The 16652-nt window shown below is 41.0% G+C and overlaps 1 protein-coding gene across 1 annotated transcript in view; it reads right to left on the bottom strand.

Moving 5' to 3' along the window:
- Positions 1-1193: 1193 nt before the first annotated feature.
- MRE11 (MRE11 double strand break repair nuclease) overlaps positions 1194-16652 on the bottom strand; it is a 152013-nt gene continuing 136554 nt past the window's right edge. The window contains exon 20 of the mRNA XM_075266124.1: positions 1194-3135. Coding sequence (XP_075122225.1) covers positions 3082-3135 — 54 coding nt within the window. The 3' untranslated portion in view covers positions 1194-3081. The remainder of the gene's footprint in view (positions 3136-16652) is intronic.

The raw sequence follows: 16652 nt of genomic DNA, 5'->3' as shown, positions 1-16652 counted from the left end.
TGGAATCAGTGGTCAGGCAACTACTAAAGGATGCAAAGAGTTGGAGTTGGTGGCTAAAGGTCAAATTTAAAGGAGGAGGGCTGGATAGTAATTTGTGATAACCAAGTTGTGTTGTGAACAAGAACTGCTTTGACGATCTCTCCTCTTTCCCTCTCCATACACTTCTATTGTACAGATTTGATCAGTGGCAGAAGAAAGCAAATAAGTAAAGAAGCAGACACATTTCCTTAATAAAGTATATTACAAAGTTTGTTGTCTTCACCTGCACTATGGATTTATGAAAAATTCTGTAAGGTTTGCCTACACTTTAAAGGATTGTACACGAGCGGCCCTCCTGATTTTCACGAGGGCTAAGCTAGTTAGATTCAGAACAGGTAGTTCTTAGCTGTCACTGCTTCTATGTCAGGTCTGCCTCTGCCAGATGCACCGGGAAGAGATGCAATGAACCCTGGAGACCCTGCCAATCACACCGATGACATCACAGGTACAATTGGATTTCATTAATAGTGAACTCCTAATGGTAATTGTGTTGAGATCTTGGAGGTATTTTCTCATTAAAGGGGATGTCAATACGCCTTTCCCTTGTCCACTACGGCATTCAATCTTATACTCAAAGAAAATCCCTAAATCCCCCAAAGTTAGTACCTATATATCATGACTGACGCCCTCTAATAGGGAAGCGTCACCTATAGGGAGGATTCATACATTTACGATTCTACTGGTTCTTCTACCAGTTGACACTTCTTTGATATTTTGTTTTAGAAAGCGATGACCTCTATGGCGTTTGCATGCAAATTATTAATAGTAAGGGCTAATGATCCGTCATTTTGCAGCCAGTTGCTAAGCGGCAGAAGAATTTTAAAGATCTTGCAGATATGGAGAGTTCCATTACTTTACGTCAATTGGAATGCAAGGAAGGAAGCTGTGGCCATAGTGACGTTTCGTGGCTGAATTCGCGGCTTTGGATTTCTAGGCATACACCGTACACCAGTCTGATGTCACAGCAGTCATGGCACTTGAGTGGGAAGACGTTCTGAGCCATTTGTGAATGGATCTCTATCTTTGGTTTCATAGTTTTCAAGTGCAAACCAACAGGGATTAGGATAAATCATAACATTGGGTACGGGGCCGACCTCTGGAGAAGGAAGACTTGAGGTACAGACATAGCCTAAAAAGAGTATTTTTTTCTCTGGAGGACCCAACATGTCCACACATTGCAAATACAGGCCATTGATTTGATTAGCAATTGTGTAATGCCTCAGTTGCCCTGCGGGAGTGCTACAGATAAAACTGAACACATGCTAAGCTCTCCTATCTTGTAGTCAGCGCATTTTCGGGGGTCGGTTTAACACAAAGGTAAGGAAATAAAACTTGAAGGGTCTGTACAGTGTTTGCTACTACCAAGTATCAGCTTTCATGTAACTGTCAGCCTACATCATGGTCTAAAGCTCTTAATAGTCTACATTTTATCAACCACCACATTGTCAACTATGGTCAGTGTCAGTAATGAGTTCTGAATCTTGGTGGCTCTACAACTATTACCAGTCATGTTTGTGGTTGACAAGCTATTATCAGTCTTGGTTGTCAATTATCAGGTGTACAGATAGTATCAATCTTGACTGTTGCCAGATATCATCTCTAGACCTATTATCAGTCATGGTTGTGGTTGACAAGCTATGATCATTCTTGGTTGTTGTCAATTATCAGTTCTAGACCTATTATCTGTCATGGTTGTGGTTGACAAACTATGATCACTCTTGGTTGTTGTCAATTATCAGATGTACATCTATGATCATTCTTGGTTGTTGTCAATTATCAGATGTACATCTATGATCATTCTTGGTTGTTGTCAATTATCAGACATACAACTATTATCAGTCTTGGTTGTTGTCAATTATCAGATGTACAACTATTATTAGTCTTGAGTCTTATCAACTACCTGTTGTGCACCGATCTTGGCTATTGTCAACAATCAACTCTACTGCTATCTTGTCTATCTTGGCTGTCATCAGCTTTCAGTTCTAAAGTTATTGTCAGTAGTCAGCTATCAGTTCTACAACTATCATCAGTCCTGCGTGTTGTCAACTATCAGCTCTACATCTATTATCATACTTGGTCATTGTCAACTTAGTCCAGCAGCTATTAGGGGTCTTGGCTGTTGACAACTATGTATTTTATAGGTAGTCCACGTCCTGTATGTTGTCATCTATCAGTTCTGCATTCGGTAGGGGTCTTGTCAACTATCAGTTTTACAGCGAGTATCAATCGCGGTCATCGTCGGCTATCGGTTCTGAGTATTGTCAGTCATCAGTTCTTCTGTTGTCTCATCGTTCTACAACAATGGTCGATGAAGGTCATAGTCAACTATCAGGTCTACATCTAATATCACTCTTGGTCATTGTCATTTATCAGGTGTACACCTATTATAAGTCTTGGTCATTGTCATTTATCGGCTGTACATCTATCATCAGTCCTATTAGTTTTATTGCTATTCTATATCTTGGCCATGTGGCAGTTCAGAGCGGTTATCAGTCTCGGTCCGTGTCAACTATCGGGGTCAGTCTTGTCGATTGTCAGTCTACAGCTACATCTTTAGCAAATTCTATCCACCCTTAATCTCCCGCCAATGGCATCGGGACAGGTAAACATATAGAAGCGGTACAGATGCCGGATCGGAGCAGGTTGTGCAGGACGTTTTAAAGTGTCGTAAATGCATAAGGCACACGGGAGTCGTATTAGAAAACTTCAACTTGTCACAGAGACATAAATTATGTACAAAAAAAAAATCTCAAGGCTTATAGTTGAGAACCATTATAGACTATTCCAAGAACAGATTAGTACAGCTCAGGAGAAGAAAGGAGACTGTACTAACCTGCCATGGGAAGGAGATGACATAGATGGCTCCAGACATAAGATCAATGCCTGTCAAGGCAATGAGTCTTCACAATAATAGTGCGCGCGGGAGTGAATAGGGCAGACAATTGCCGACAAAACGGTGGGCTGGATGATTCTGGGATGTCTCTCAGTTACTGCTGACAAAGTGGCAGAATACGATGACAGCCCAAATGGGGCTAACAATGTCTACCGACGACTTCTTCTAGATGATGCCGCGTTCTTGAAAGGGTCAAACTCATCCTTGAACAAAGAAAGAAAAAAAAAATAAATTATTTCAGGTTTTTTGGATCCTGCATATTCCACATCACAGATATATCCCATATATACCTCCTGGTGCGTGTATTCAACATATACAGATAAATACAACACATACAGTATAGAGTTAAGGCCTTCGCGACAATGCCGGAAATTACTGAAATTTTGGAACGATACTTGTGCCCACACAAAATTACAAAAATTCTTTATTTCTACAATAAACGGTGTCGTCACAATACAGTATATTATGTAATATGATACGCTTACAATTTTCTCATCTATTCTCATCCTTAAATATCTCCAACATCTGGTTCCTTGAACAGTCGCGGCAAAAAGTTTTGAGACCGATTTTAGTTTTCTCTACAGCTTCAGTGTTTTTAGATCTTTTAGTCAGATGTGTCTATAGTGACTGCAGTACAATTTTAAGATAAGATAAGATAATCCTTTAATAGTGCCATACTGGGGAAATTTCAGCATGTTACAGCAGCATAGTAATACAGATACAGGATAATACACAATAATATATTACAGACGTAGACACACATATACTGAGAAGAGAAGATATACTAGGAGTCCATAGCAGCTAAGGAACAGAAGAAGAAAGAAGGAAGACTTCATAGTCATAATCATTAGTTCTCTGTGCGGAGTGATCTTCGCTTGGTCTGATGTAGATTATACAGCCTGGTCGCGGTTGGAAGGAAGGACCTGCGATAGCTCCTTCTCACACTTGGGGTGAAGCAGACGGTCACTTACAGTGCTGCCAAGTCCCATCAAGGTCCCATACATGGGGTGGGATTTGTTCTCCCGCATGGAGGTCACCATGGACAGTATCCTTCTGTCACCCACCACCTGTACTGGGTCCAGGGGGCTCCCCAGGACAGAGCTGGCCCTCCTGATCAGCCTGTCAAGTCTATTTTTGTTCCTGGTTGATATACTGCTCCCCAGCAGGCCACACCGAAAAAGATGGCTGAAGCAACCACAGAGTTGAAAAAGGTCCTAAGAAGTGTCCCCTGGACTCCGAAGGCCCTCAGCCTCCTGAGCAGGTAGAGTCTGCTGTGGCCCTTTCTGTGCAGCGCCTCCAGGAGATCAGCCCAGTCTAATGTTTAAGAATTTTTACTGACAAGTACTCAATATTTACAATGCTGATCTTCAAGACTTCCGTAATTCATCCTGACTTTGGATATCAGCTCCTAGGCCAAATCATGGCTGGTGACAATCCATTCTTGGATATTCCGTGTTTGGAGTTGATCATAATTGCTGTGTTTTGGTTTCTCCACCTTCATGGATTGAGATCTGGAGAGTTTAATGGCGATGGGCCCAACATTTCAATGTTTTACCCATTGACATGGAGCTCCATCATGCCGGAAGAACAATTGTCCATCACCAGATGTCTCCTGGGTGGTCGGGAGAAGTAACTCTTGAAGGATGTTTAGATACAATTCTGAATTCATGGCAGTGTTCTTACACAAAATGAGTGAGCCATCCCATTGGATGCTGGAGGCTCTGGCATGACACAGGACTGATGGAAGATAAGTGACCAATATCTTATCTGTGGGGATCCAACATCCAGGACTCCTCAGTTCAAATGTTTGAGGGGACCACAGAGTTTGGGTATATGATGCAGTTTCTTCCCTTAATACCAAGTACAGAGCCGTATACTGCGTAAGGTAAAAAAAGATCATTTTTTCATACTGTATATTGCACCAACATATTCCGCAACACTGCAGCTGTACCATGTGACCAACGGGCATGATGTCATCAGTACAAACAAGAGCCCGCCGCAGGACGTGCGAGCACCATGGCGTCTTCAAATAGACAATATATGGGACTACTGGGTGTAAAAGAAGACTTGTAACCCATAACTAAGCGCAGGTTTATGAAGGGTTATGTAGTATAATGCCGCCATGGCGCACGGATAGACTAAGACTGAAGTTCAGTGAAGCCATAAATAACTTTTAATGTTTAGAAATTAAATTAAGTTCCCTCGGGCTCCCTCCATTGAGTCACCGCTGGGTCTAGGCCTCCATTCACACACATGACAGGGGTGCAGAATGAGTCATGTTAATGGCGGCACTGGGCAAGCTGGAGGCCTATAAACTGCGGGCTACGTACAGGCTGGTGTTATGGATTTTACAAGATTTATGTAAGGATGTAAGAGAGCTTAAAAGGGTTCAAAGGAGGGCGACTACATTATTATATGGGGTGGAAGGTCCCTCTTATAATGGCAGACTAGAAAAATCCAGCCATCTAGGTATATAGAGATAGATAGATAGATAGATAGATAGATAGATAGATAGATAGATAGATACTGTATATATATATATATATATATATATATATATATATATATATATATATATATATATATATATATATATAATGTATTCTGTACAAATGAGCAGGGGGCATTCTCTGCGGGTGGAGGAAAATTGGTGCCTAGTTAGGAAAGGGTTCTTTATGGTTATAGCGGGTAACCCAGGGGTAAGTAGAGCTTCCTGTATGGCGGAGGAGGGAGTCGCTGTGCCCGCAATAATGAATATCATTGACCCTTATGTAAGAATTATTACAGCAAGGCTTACAGCTGTAGGAGAGTAGATTACCTGAGTATTACAATATGTATAGGATGTGCACTGACCGGATGTTGTGCGAGAAGCTTCTAGTAAAAAATCATTCTAATACAACAGTGCAGCAGAATGCCACGGCCTCTATGTGCAGTGTAATGCCCCTAAGTGCCCCCTATAAATAGTATAATGCCCCTTAGTGTTCCCAATGCTAAGTATAATACCCCTTAGTATTCCCTATACACAGTATAATGTCCCTTAGTATCCCATATACACAGTATTTGGCCCCTTAGTATACCCTATACACAGTATCATACCCCTTACCGCTCCCTATACACAGTATAATGTCCCTTAGTATCCCATATACACAGTATCATGCCCCTTAGTATCCCTTATACATAGTATTTGGCCCCTTAGTATCCCCTATACACAGTATCATGCCCCTTAGTATCCCTTATACATAGTATTTGGCCCCTTAGTATCCCCTATACACAGTATCATGCCCCTTAGTATCCCCTATACACAGTATCATGCCCCTTAGTATCCCCTATACACAGTATCATGTCCCTTAGTATCCCCTATACACAGTATTTGGCCCCTTAGTATCCCCTATACACAGTATCATGCCCCTTAGTATCCCTTATACACAGTATCATGTCCCTTAGTATCCCCTATACACAGTATCATGTCCCTTAGTATCCCCTATACACAGTATTTGGCCCCTTAGTATCCCCTATACACAGTATCATGCCCCTTAGTATCCCTTATACACAGTATCATGTCCCTTAGTATCCCCTACACACAGTATTTGGCCCCTTAGTATCCCCTACACACACAGTATTTGGCCCCTTAGTATCCCATATACACAGTATCATGCCCCTTAGTATCCCTTATACACAGTATCATGCCCCTTAGTATCCCTTATACATAGTATTTGGCCCCTTAGTATCCCCTATACACAGTATCATGCCCCTTAGTGTTCCCTATAAATACTACAGAAACAACAAATAGCAGGATGACTTGAAGGACATGTGGCCGCGTGGCTGTAAGAATAGTATAAAGTCATTGCCTTTAGATCCAATGTAATTTCTTCAGATGCCGAAATCAAAGCATTTTGAGACTGAACATGTCCCCATGTCAGGTCCTAACACCACACAGAAGATTGTTCTTGGAGCCGTGAGGTCACGTATCCTTCACATTTCCTGCTCTTTGTTCTGAATCCAACAGCGTTATACTGTATACTACAAATGGCAGCATTATATACCTTCTGTAGTCATGTACATGATGTAAGCACAGACAGAACTGCCTTTGTGTCTCTCCTGCTAAGTATTGGAAGCAGCAGACCTTTCATGACCGGACATAAGTCATTGGAAATACTGGAGATTGGCAATGTAATTGAACCATCGGGGTGATGTCCCAAACCCGACAGAAGGTAGCAGATACACTTGTAGTCACTGGGTGATATAATGATCTACACTAGAGACATCTCCATGGACTACAGAGTATCTACTAGTATCTTCCATATGCTGTCAGATGTGGTGGCATCACCACAATCCAGTTGGTGCAATTTGGAGAGTCCCAATTTGAGAAGTTGCAAACAGTACAACTACAATAGTGTTTGTTTTTTCCCCACATGAATTTGATATCCATTTTTCAACCCGCTACACCCAAAAAGTGCCCGTCCTTCTTGTGGCTGTTCTCGTCGATAATGGGCGTAGTGACAGCCGTCTGCACCCACCAACGTTCTGACAGTCATTGCTCCTCCATGCAAGTCCACTTACTGTATAAGATGCCACTGGATTAGCCCCCAGGGCGAGTGCACACCTCCAATTCTTCCCCATCTTATTTTTGTCTCCGTGTGTAAGGCTATGGTCGCACGATGCGGAAACGCAGCTTTTTTCATTGCAGATGTTTTTGAGCCAACGCCAGGAATGGGAGATATATAGGAAGTTCTTATAATTCTCCCTTCTGCTCAATCCACTCCTGGTTTTGGCTCAAAAAAACGCAACAAAATCTACAAAAATAAAAAGCTGCATTTCCGCAACGTACCACACCCTGCTTGAGCACAGGTTCCTACCATGACTAGTAGCTTCTCTATTGTATCTCTATTCATTATTGATGTTTTCATGTACCAGTCCCTGATTATATTTCTCTCCTGATTTTCTTGATGTGAGTTATATCCCCACCCTGGCTACCATACCTCTGCTGCCTGTCATGAACTCAGGCTTGTCTACATACTGACTACCTGTTTCTAAATCGTCATGGTCCTGACTACAATACCTCTGCCATCTGATCTGAACTCTGACTTGTCTACTGCCAGACCACCAGTTGCTGAATCCGAACTGTTGCTCATTTCAGTACCCTTGCTACTTGTCCTGACCTCTGGCTTGTCTACCGGTTATGCACATACACTTCAGACTTTCAGCCTGTACCCCACACTTGCATGACCAATGGTGCTTTGCACTGGTGTCTCCTTGGCCAGCCCCTACCCACAATAGGAGTACTCTGAGAGGTAATGATCTGGTAGTCTCCCCAAACTGAAGTCCAGATTGGGGTCAAAGAGTAAAAATTGGGCAAGCTACCTAAAAAAGTGGCCCAAAGTTGGGAAGCACATTGAGTCATTGCCCATTAGTATGCTACAATGGGTAAGTATATGTTGCTTTTTTTTGCTTACTGACGTTCCTTTACGAGATCAAGTGATAGCCTCGACATGATGAGGAATAAATATGGCAGAAGATATGACTATAATTGACAGAACTTTCCCACAGGCTCAACTGTATTTCACAACCGTTCCCAGCATTATCAGAGGGAATGTTCTGTATTTTCTTGTTATGACTGCTGGAGAGTGTTTTGTTAATTTCCATTTCTAAGCTGGTAATGAGTAATGAACGCTGACAATGGCGGTGGGGGGGAGAGTGAGATAAGACTCACATTTATTATGTACTTTTATTGTAAACTCATTTTAACACAATATTCATTATTGTCAGATGTCTAAGAAGAGAAAAAAACATTCACATTAATGGAAAAGGGAAAAAACATCCACTGAAACGGTACATCATAACTATAAGTACATAGTGTACATGGTGTGATAGACCGGTGTGATCAAGAGACACAGGTCTATATCTAGCTGTCCTTCCCTTTTAACATGCCGCTGCACCCATGCAGAACCCATGAGATCTTCCTTAATGATGAGACAGAATTATGTGGCTGTACAGTAACAGTTGCACCGTTCACTCTAGCCCCTCTCTATGTCCTCTCTGCATAGTTCTCTTTATCCAATCTTGCACAGATCTATCTATACCCTCTCTGCATAGTTCTCTATTCCTTCCCTGTAGATCTCTCTCTCTCCCCTCCCTGCACAGTTCTCTCTATCCCTTCCCTGCACAGTTCTCTCTATCCCTTCCCTGCACAGCTCTCTATATCCACTCTCTGCATAGATATCTCTATCTCTTCCCTGCACTGCTCTCTCTGTCCTCTATCCCCTCTATGCACAGCTCTCTCTATCCCCTCTCTGCATAGATATCTTTATCCCTTCCCTGCATATCTTGCTCTCCCTTTTGCAGTTCTCTCTATCCCCTCTCTTCATAGTTGCCTATCCCTTCCCTGCTGAGCTCTCTCTATCTCCTCTCTGCACAGTTCTCTTCTTTGCACGATTCTCTCTATTCCTTCTCTGCATTTGTCTCTCTACTCTGCATAGTTCTCTCTATCTTCTCTCTTCACATATCTCTCTGTCCCTTTCCTGCACATCTCATTCTCTATCCTCTTTTTGCAGTTCTCCCTATCCCATCTCTGCATAGTTGCCTATCCCTTCCCTGCAGAGTTCTCTCTATCCTCGCTCAGCACAGTTCTCCTCTTTGCACGATTGTCTCTGTTCCTTCTCTGCATTTCTTTCTTTTTTTTTTTTTAATGTAGATTGTGAGCTCCACATAGAGCTCACAATGTACATTTTTCCCTATCAGTATGTCTTTGGAATATGGGATGGAAATCCATGCAAACACAGGGAGAACATACAAACTCCATGCAGATGGATTTTTGCCCTTGGCGGGATTTGAACACCAGGACTCCAGTGCTGTAAGGCTGCAGTGCTAACCACTGAGCCACCATGTGGGCCCCCTTCTCTGCATTTGTCTCTACACTGCATAGTTCTCTCTATCCCCTCTCTTCACATATCTCTCTGTCCCTTCCCTGCACAGTTCTCTCTATCCACTCTCTGCACAGTTCTCTCTATTCCCCTCCTTACAAGTATCCCTTTAGTGCATTGAAAAAAGAGAACCATGACAATTAGTGGTGACTCTTCTGTTACAGCAAGGATAACACTACAATACTGTGAGGTGAATAAATCACTAGACCCAAAGTAGCCTCATTGACCAAGAGAATATAACGCACCCGGATAGGAATGTCCAATTTCTGCAAAAAACTGCATCCAGCTATGTAAGATAACTTGCAGACATGTAAATAATTAGACAGATATTGGCTCGGTAAGTATATGTTGGATTTTTGCTTCCGTACATTCCTATAACACAGTAAATGTTAGTCCGGAAATGATGAGAGTCTGGTGGAATAAATATAGCAGAAGATATGTCTATAATTCTATCTCTGCAAATGTAAATGGGTGACGGAACTTTCCCACAGGCTGAAATGTATTTCACAAATTTTCACAACATGATCAGTTCTTTATGTTCTTGTTATGACTTCTGGAGAGTATTTTGTTAATTTACATATCTAAACTGGTAATAAGTAATAAGCGCCGACAATAGCGGTGCGAAAGTGAGATAAGACTCGCATTTATTATGTGCTTTTCTTGAAAAACTAATTTTAGTACAATATTAATTTTTGTCAGATGTCTAATAAGAGAAAAACACATTCAAATGAATGAAAAGGGGAAAAAATTATCCACTTAAGAATAGATGAACCGTAAGTACACTGTGTACACAATGTGATAGACCTGTGTAATCAAGAGACACAAGTCTAGCTATCCCTTTTAACCTGCCACTCAACCTATGTAGACCCCCTGAGCTCTCCCATAATGATCAGACAGAAATATATTTCTGCACATTTCCTCTAACCCTTTCTGCACAGTTCTCTTCATCTAGCTCTTCCCTGCAGTTTTCTCTATCCCTTCCCTGCACAGTTCTCTTTATCCCCTCTCTCCAAAGATCTCTCTATCCCATCCTAGTTCTCTCTCCTCTCTGCATAGCTCTCACTATCCCTTATCTGCAGTTTTCTCTACCCTTTCCCTGCAGAGCTCTCTATCCCCTCTCTGTACTGTTCTCCCTACTTCTTCTCTGCACATTCTCTCTATCCTCTCTCCGCATTGTTCTCCCTACTTCCTCTCTGCACATTTTTTTATCCCTTCCATGCATAGTTCACTCTATCCCTTTTCTGCAGTTTTCCCTATCCCTTCCCTACACAGTTCTCTATCTCTTCCCTGCACAGCTCTCTCTATCCCTTTTCTGTACATCTCTCATCTCTGCACATGTCTTTCTATCCCTTCCCTGCACAGTTCTCTCTCACTTCTCTCTCCACAGCTTTCTATCCCCTATCTGCACAGTTATCTTTCTTTACACTGCACAGTTCACCCTATCTCCTCTCTGCCCAGTTCTCTTCATTCCCTCTCTGTGAGGTTCTTTCTATCTCTTTCTTGAACAGTTCTCTCTATTCCCCTCCTTGTACCTATCAAAACAAATCAGTGATAAGTCTTCTGTTACAGCAAGCACAACACTACAACACAATGAGGTGAATAAATCACTACACCCAAAGTACATTCACTGACCAAAAATCTAATGCATCCAGATAGAAATGTCCAATTTCTGCAAAAAACTGCACATGGTTATATAAAATAACTTACAGATATATAAATGATTACCAATGTGCTCTGGGTCTTGCCAGAAGAAATGTAAAAGTGCTTCTATAAGAAGTCTCCCAGAGGCTACTTTTGGGTAGTGTACCTCTTAGTGTGAGATCACTGACTACTAGACTTGCCTCTGTGATGCACTCAAGGACATTTTCTCCAGTTGAGAGACTTTGAGAGAGGACGCATCACCAGACTGAGGGAAGCAGGTGGTTGTTTAGACAAACTGTCTGTGATCTAGGCTGTTTTGACATGCGTGTTAAGGAGGTGTTGGGTGCACTGGTTACATTAAGTCACACATGTGACAAAAAGACTCCAGATGGCTCATACAGACCACCAATAGAGTATCATTAGCCTGGTGCTTATCAATTCCAGGTGCTTAGTAGAAAGATTCGCAACACTAATTATGTATCTTGTCATTTGACAGCCAGCTACCGTCGCCTTCATTTGCAGCGGTGTCATGAACGGGAAACATGGACTGTAACAAATCCATGTCATTAACATGTTCTCTCTGCTCTACAGAACCAGGGAATACTGATAATAACCCCCTTCTCTGCCCCAGCCCACCAGGGGTCCTGGCAATACACCTTTATTCGCTATAGACCATGAGGGATACAGGCTCTATTGCATATCTATGTTTAACTTTTTCATTTGTATCTATCTTTCAGGTCTCTAAAGTATCTTATATTGATCTTTCTCATAGATTCTATCTATCTATCTATCTATCTATCTATCTATCTATCTCCTATCTATCTATCTATCTATCTATCTATCTATCTATCTATCTCCTATCTATCTATCTATCTATCTATCTCCTATCTATCTATCTATCTATCTATCTATCTATCTATCTATCTATCTCCTATCTATCTATCTATCTATCTATCTAATATCTATCTACAGTCCTATGAAAAAGTTTGGGCACCCCTATTAATCGTAATCATTTTTAGTTCTAAATATTTTGGTATTTGCAACAGCCATTTCAGTTTGATATATCTAATAACTGATGGACACAGTAATATTTCAGGATTGAAATGAGGTTTATTGTACTAACAGAAAATGTGCAATATGCATTAAACCAAAATTTGACCGGTGCAAAAGTATGGGCACCTCAACAGAAAAGTGACATTAATATTTAGTACATCCTCCTTTTGCAAAGATAACAGCCTCTAGTCGCTTCCTGTAGCTTTTAATCAGTTCCTGGATCCTGGATAAAGGTATTTTGGACAAACAATTCAAGTTCAGTTAAGTTAGATGGTCGCCGAGCATGGACAGCCCGCTCTCAAATCATCCCACAGATGTTCAATGATATTCAGGTCTGGGGACTGGGATGGCCATTCCAGAACATTGTAATTGTTCCTCTGCATGAATGCCTGAGGATTTGGAGCGGTGTTTTGGATCATTGTCTTGCTGAAATATCCATCCCCGGCGTAACTTCAACTTCGTCACTGATTCTTGAACATTATTCTCAAGAATCTGCTGATACTGAGTGGAATCCATGCGACTCTCAACTTTAACAAGATTCCCGGTGCCGGCATTGGCCACACAGCCCCAAAGCATGATGGAACCTCCACCAAATTTTACAGTGGGTAGCATGTGTTTTTCTTGGAATGCTGTTTCTTTTTGGACGCCATGCATAACGCCTTTTTTTTATAACCAAACAACTCAATCTTTGTTTCCAAAATGAAGCTGCCTTGTCCAAATGTGCTTTTTCATACCTCAGGCAACTCTATTTGTGGCGTACGTGCAGAAACGGCTTCTTTCTCATCACTCTCCCATACAGCTTCTCCTTGTGCAAAGTGCGCTGTATTGCTGACTGATGCACAGTGACACCATCTGCAGCAAGATGATGCTGCAGCTCTTTGGAGGTGGTCTGTGGATTGTCCTTGACTCTTCTCACCATTCTTCTTCTCTGCCTTTCTGATATTTTTCTTGGCCTGCCACTTCTGGGCTTAACAAGAACTGTCCCTGTGGTCTTCCATTTCCTTACTATGTTCCTCACAGTGGAAACTGACAGGTTAAATCTCTCAGACAACGTTTTGTATCCTTCCCCTGAACAACTATGTTGAACAATCTTTGTTTTCAGATCATTTGAGAGCAGGCTGTCCATGTTCGGCGACCATCAAACTTAACTGAACTTGAATTGTTTTGTAGAAAGAAATGGTCCAAAATACCTTCATCCAGGATCCAGGAACTGATTAAAAGCTACAGGAAGCGACTAGAGGCTGTTATCTTTGCAAAAGGAGGATGTACTAAATATTAATGTCACTTTTCTGTTGAGGTGCCCATATTTTTGCACCGGTCAAATTTTGGTTTAATGCATATTGCACATTTTCTGTTAGTACAATAAACCTCATTTCAATCCTGAAATATTACTGTGTCCATCAGTTATTAGATATATCAAACTGAAATGGCTGTTGCAAACACCAAAATATTTAGAACTAAAAATGATTAAGATTAATAGGGGCGCCCAAACTTTTTCATAGGACTGTATCTATCTATCTATCTATCTATCTATCTATCTATCTATTTATCTCCTATCTATCTATTTATCTATCTATCTATCTCCTATCTATCTATCTATCTATCTATCTATCTATCTCCTATCTATCTATCTATCTATCTATCTATCTCCTATCTATCTATCTATCTATCTATCTCCTATCTATCTATCTATCTATCTATCTCCTATCTATCTATCTATCTATCTATCTCCTATCTATCTATCTATCTATCTATCTATCTATCTATCTATCTATCTCCTATCTATCTATCTATCTATCTATCTATCTATCTATCTATCTCCTATCTATCTATCTATCTATCTCCTATCTATCTATCTATCTATCTATCTATCTATCTATCTATCTATCTCCTATCTATCTATCTATCTATCTATCTATCTCCTATCTATCTATCTCCTATCTATCTATCTATCTATCTATCTATCTATCTCCTATCTATCTATCTATCTATCTATCTATCTATCTATCTATCTCCTATCTATCTATCTATTTATCTATCTATCTATCTATCTCCTATCTATCTATCTATCTATCTATCTATCTATCTATCTCCTATCTATCTATCTATCTCCTATCTATCTATCTATCTATCTATCTATCTATCTATCTCCTATCTATCTATTGTACTTTACCTCTCTGTCTAGATCCTAGATATCGAGCGCACATGGATGAATATTTCACTGCTAATAAGGTTGCTATGGTTCTCTGGAAATATTAATAGCGTTCTTCAAAGTCTCAAGTCATATCTCAGACTGCAAACAGTCTCATTAAGTCGGGTGTCTGGGTGGAAGGTGAAAAGTAATCTCCTCCATTGAGACAGTGCAGTTCCAGACTCTTATCAATTTCATTTAATCTAATATATTGTGCTGTGATAAAATACAGTTCATTAAAGTGACAATCCTAGCAAGTGACAGAGGAGATAAAAGATTCAGCTCGGCAGAAAACAAATAATCTGTATGTGGCACACAAACAGAATATGGGGCGTAAATTATAGAACATTGCATGGGGACGCGGGATGGGACGGAGATAAACGCAGAGAATCGTATGATACTGATGGGATGGAGCAGAACTTTTTTTTCTTCTAATCTTTTGATTTCTCTGTCTGTGGATAACATTGGTAAGGATCTATGAGTTGGGTCCTACACGATCACTCAGGGGCCCCTGATGAACTCTTGCTGTGTGTATGGGCGAGCATTATCCTACTGAAAAATGCCAGTTGTCTGCCCTGCCATAATGTGGCTGAATGCTAGATATAGTTGCTTATGCTTGAAACTGGTATAATGTTATATGATAAGATGGCGCCTGCATCCAGGATGGGTCAAAGAAAAACAAATATTTGGCTTGCTGCCAGAAGACAGCTCCCCAAGGTTACCACACAGGACCGGGAGTAGCTGGCTATATATAGAACTGCTTAGACTTTTTCTGTTTGATTGAGATGTATCATACCAATCAGGAATGAATATGAAATTTACCTTGTTGTTATCTCTCTTATTTTCTCTGCTACTATTTAACCTCACGTTGTTTTAATAAAAGTGCGTCAGTATTTCCCTCTTGGTTGAGAGAGGAACTAATACCAACATACAGAGTGGTGTGACTTCTTCACCGCCTGGCACTCAGCCTAATTAATTAGGACGACGACCGTTACCCAGGATTATTGGTCAATTAGTCAGAAACACGACTTTGACCTTATCACCAGCACCTAGATCACCAATGGCCTAGATCGCAAGCAAAGCGTTGAAATGACCACCCTGCTTCTCTCAGCCCAATGACGCGCCCCTCTTTCTTTGTCAACTGGGCAAAATGTCTTCAAGTGTGTAGTGGAGACATGTCTTGTAGTCAACAATTTCTCACCAATAGGACGTCACTATGGACATCATTTCAGTAGTCAAGTAGGTCAATTTTATGACTATCTGAAGCCTTCCGACATTGACCATAATACACCAACCAGGTGACGACAAGGCACAGGATCAGTTAGAACAGCTCTACAATGGGAAGATCCTGTAAAGAACATCCCATATATTAACTTTCTGGACCTCACTGACATTGGCATAGCGTGAAATGATATATATATAGGTCTTCTCTGGTTTCATCTGAAATTCAGGTTTTGTGTTAAGTTGGTTTTGTGCAGCTTTACGGAGAAAATGTGATCAAAGGAGTTTACTCAGCGGTTATTTTTAGGAGGCATTGTGTGCGTTTTAGGCTCTGCTGGACTTTTAGCTGTGAACATACTTCTTCCGCACTGTTTAGAAAATTTTACACTTTGATACAAAATTGCATGACGCCATTGAATGTAAAGTGTTAGTGTTTTCAAAATGTTCCAGCAAAAAGGTTTCGATGAGTAATCTTCAAAAACCTGAACTAGAAATCGATTGTGGCTCCATGTGGTGCAGAGTCCAATTTAAAAGCACGGATGACTATTTCGTCCGGTGATGTGACAACGCAAAACAATGGATACCCTTCAGACTTCATTATTGTCAATGGGATAGGTTATTATCTGTCATTGGTTGGGTCCATTTTAATGTTCAATCTGTTCTTCTGTTCCTACGCCGGAACAGAAGAACACAA

The sequence above is a fragment of the Leptodactylus fuscus genome, chromosome 2, assembly GCF_031893055.1.
Source record: "Leptodactylus fuscus isolate aLepFus1 chromosome 2, aLepFus1.hap2, whole genome shotgun sequence".
Lineage (NCBI taxonomy): Eukaryota > Metazoa > Chordata > Amphibia > Anura > Leptodactylidae > Leptodactylus > Leptodactylus fuscus.
This window is presented reverse-complemented; position numbering and strand designations above follow the sequence as displayed.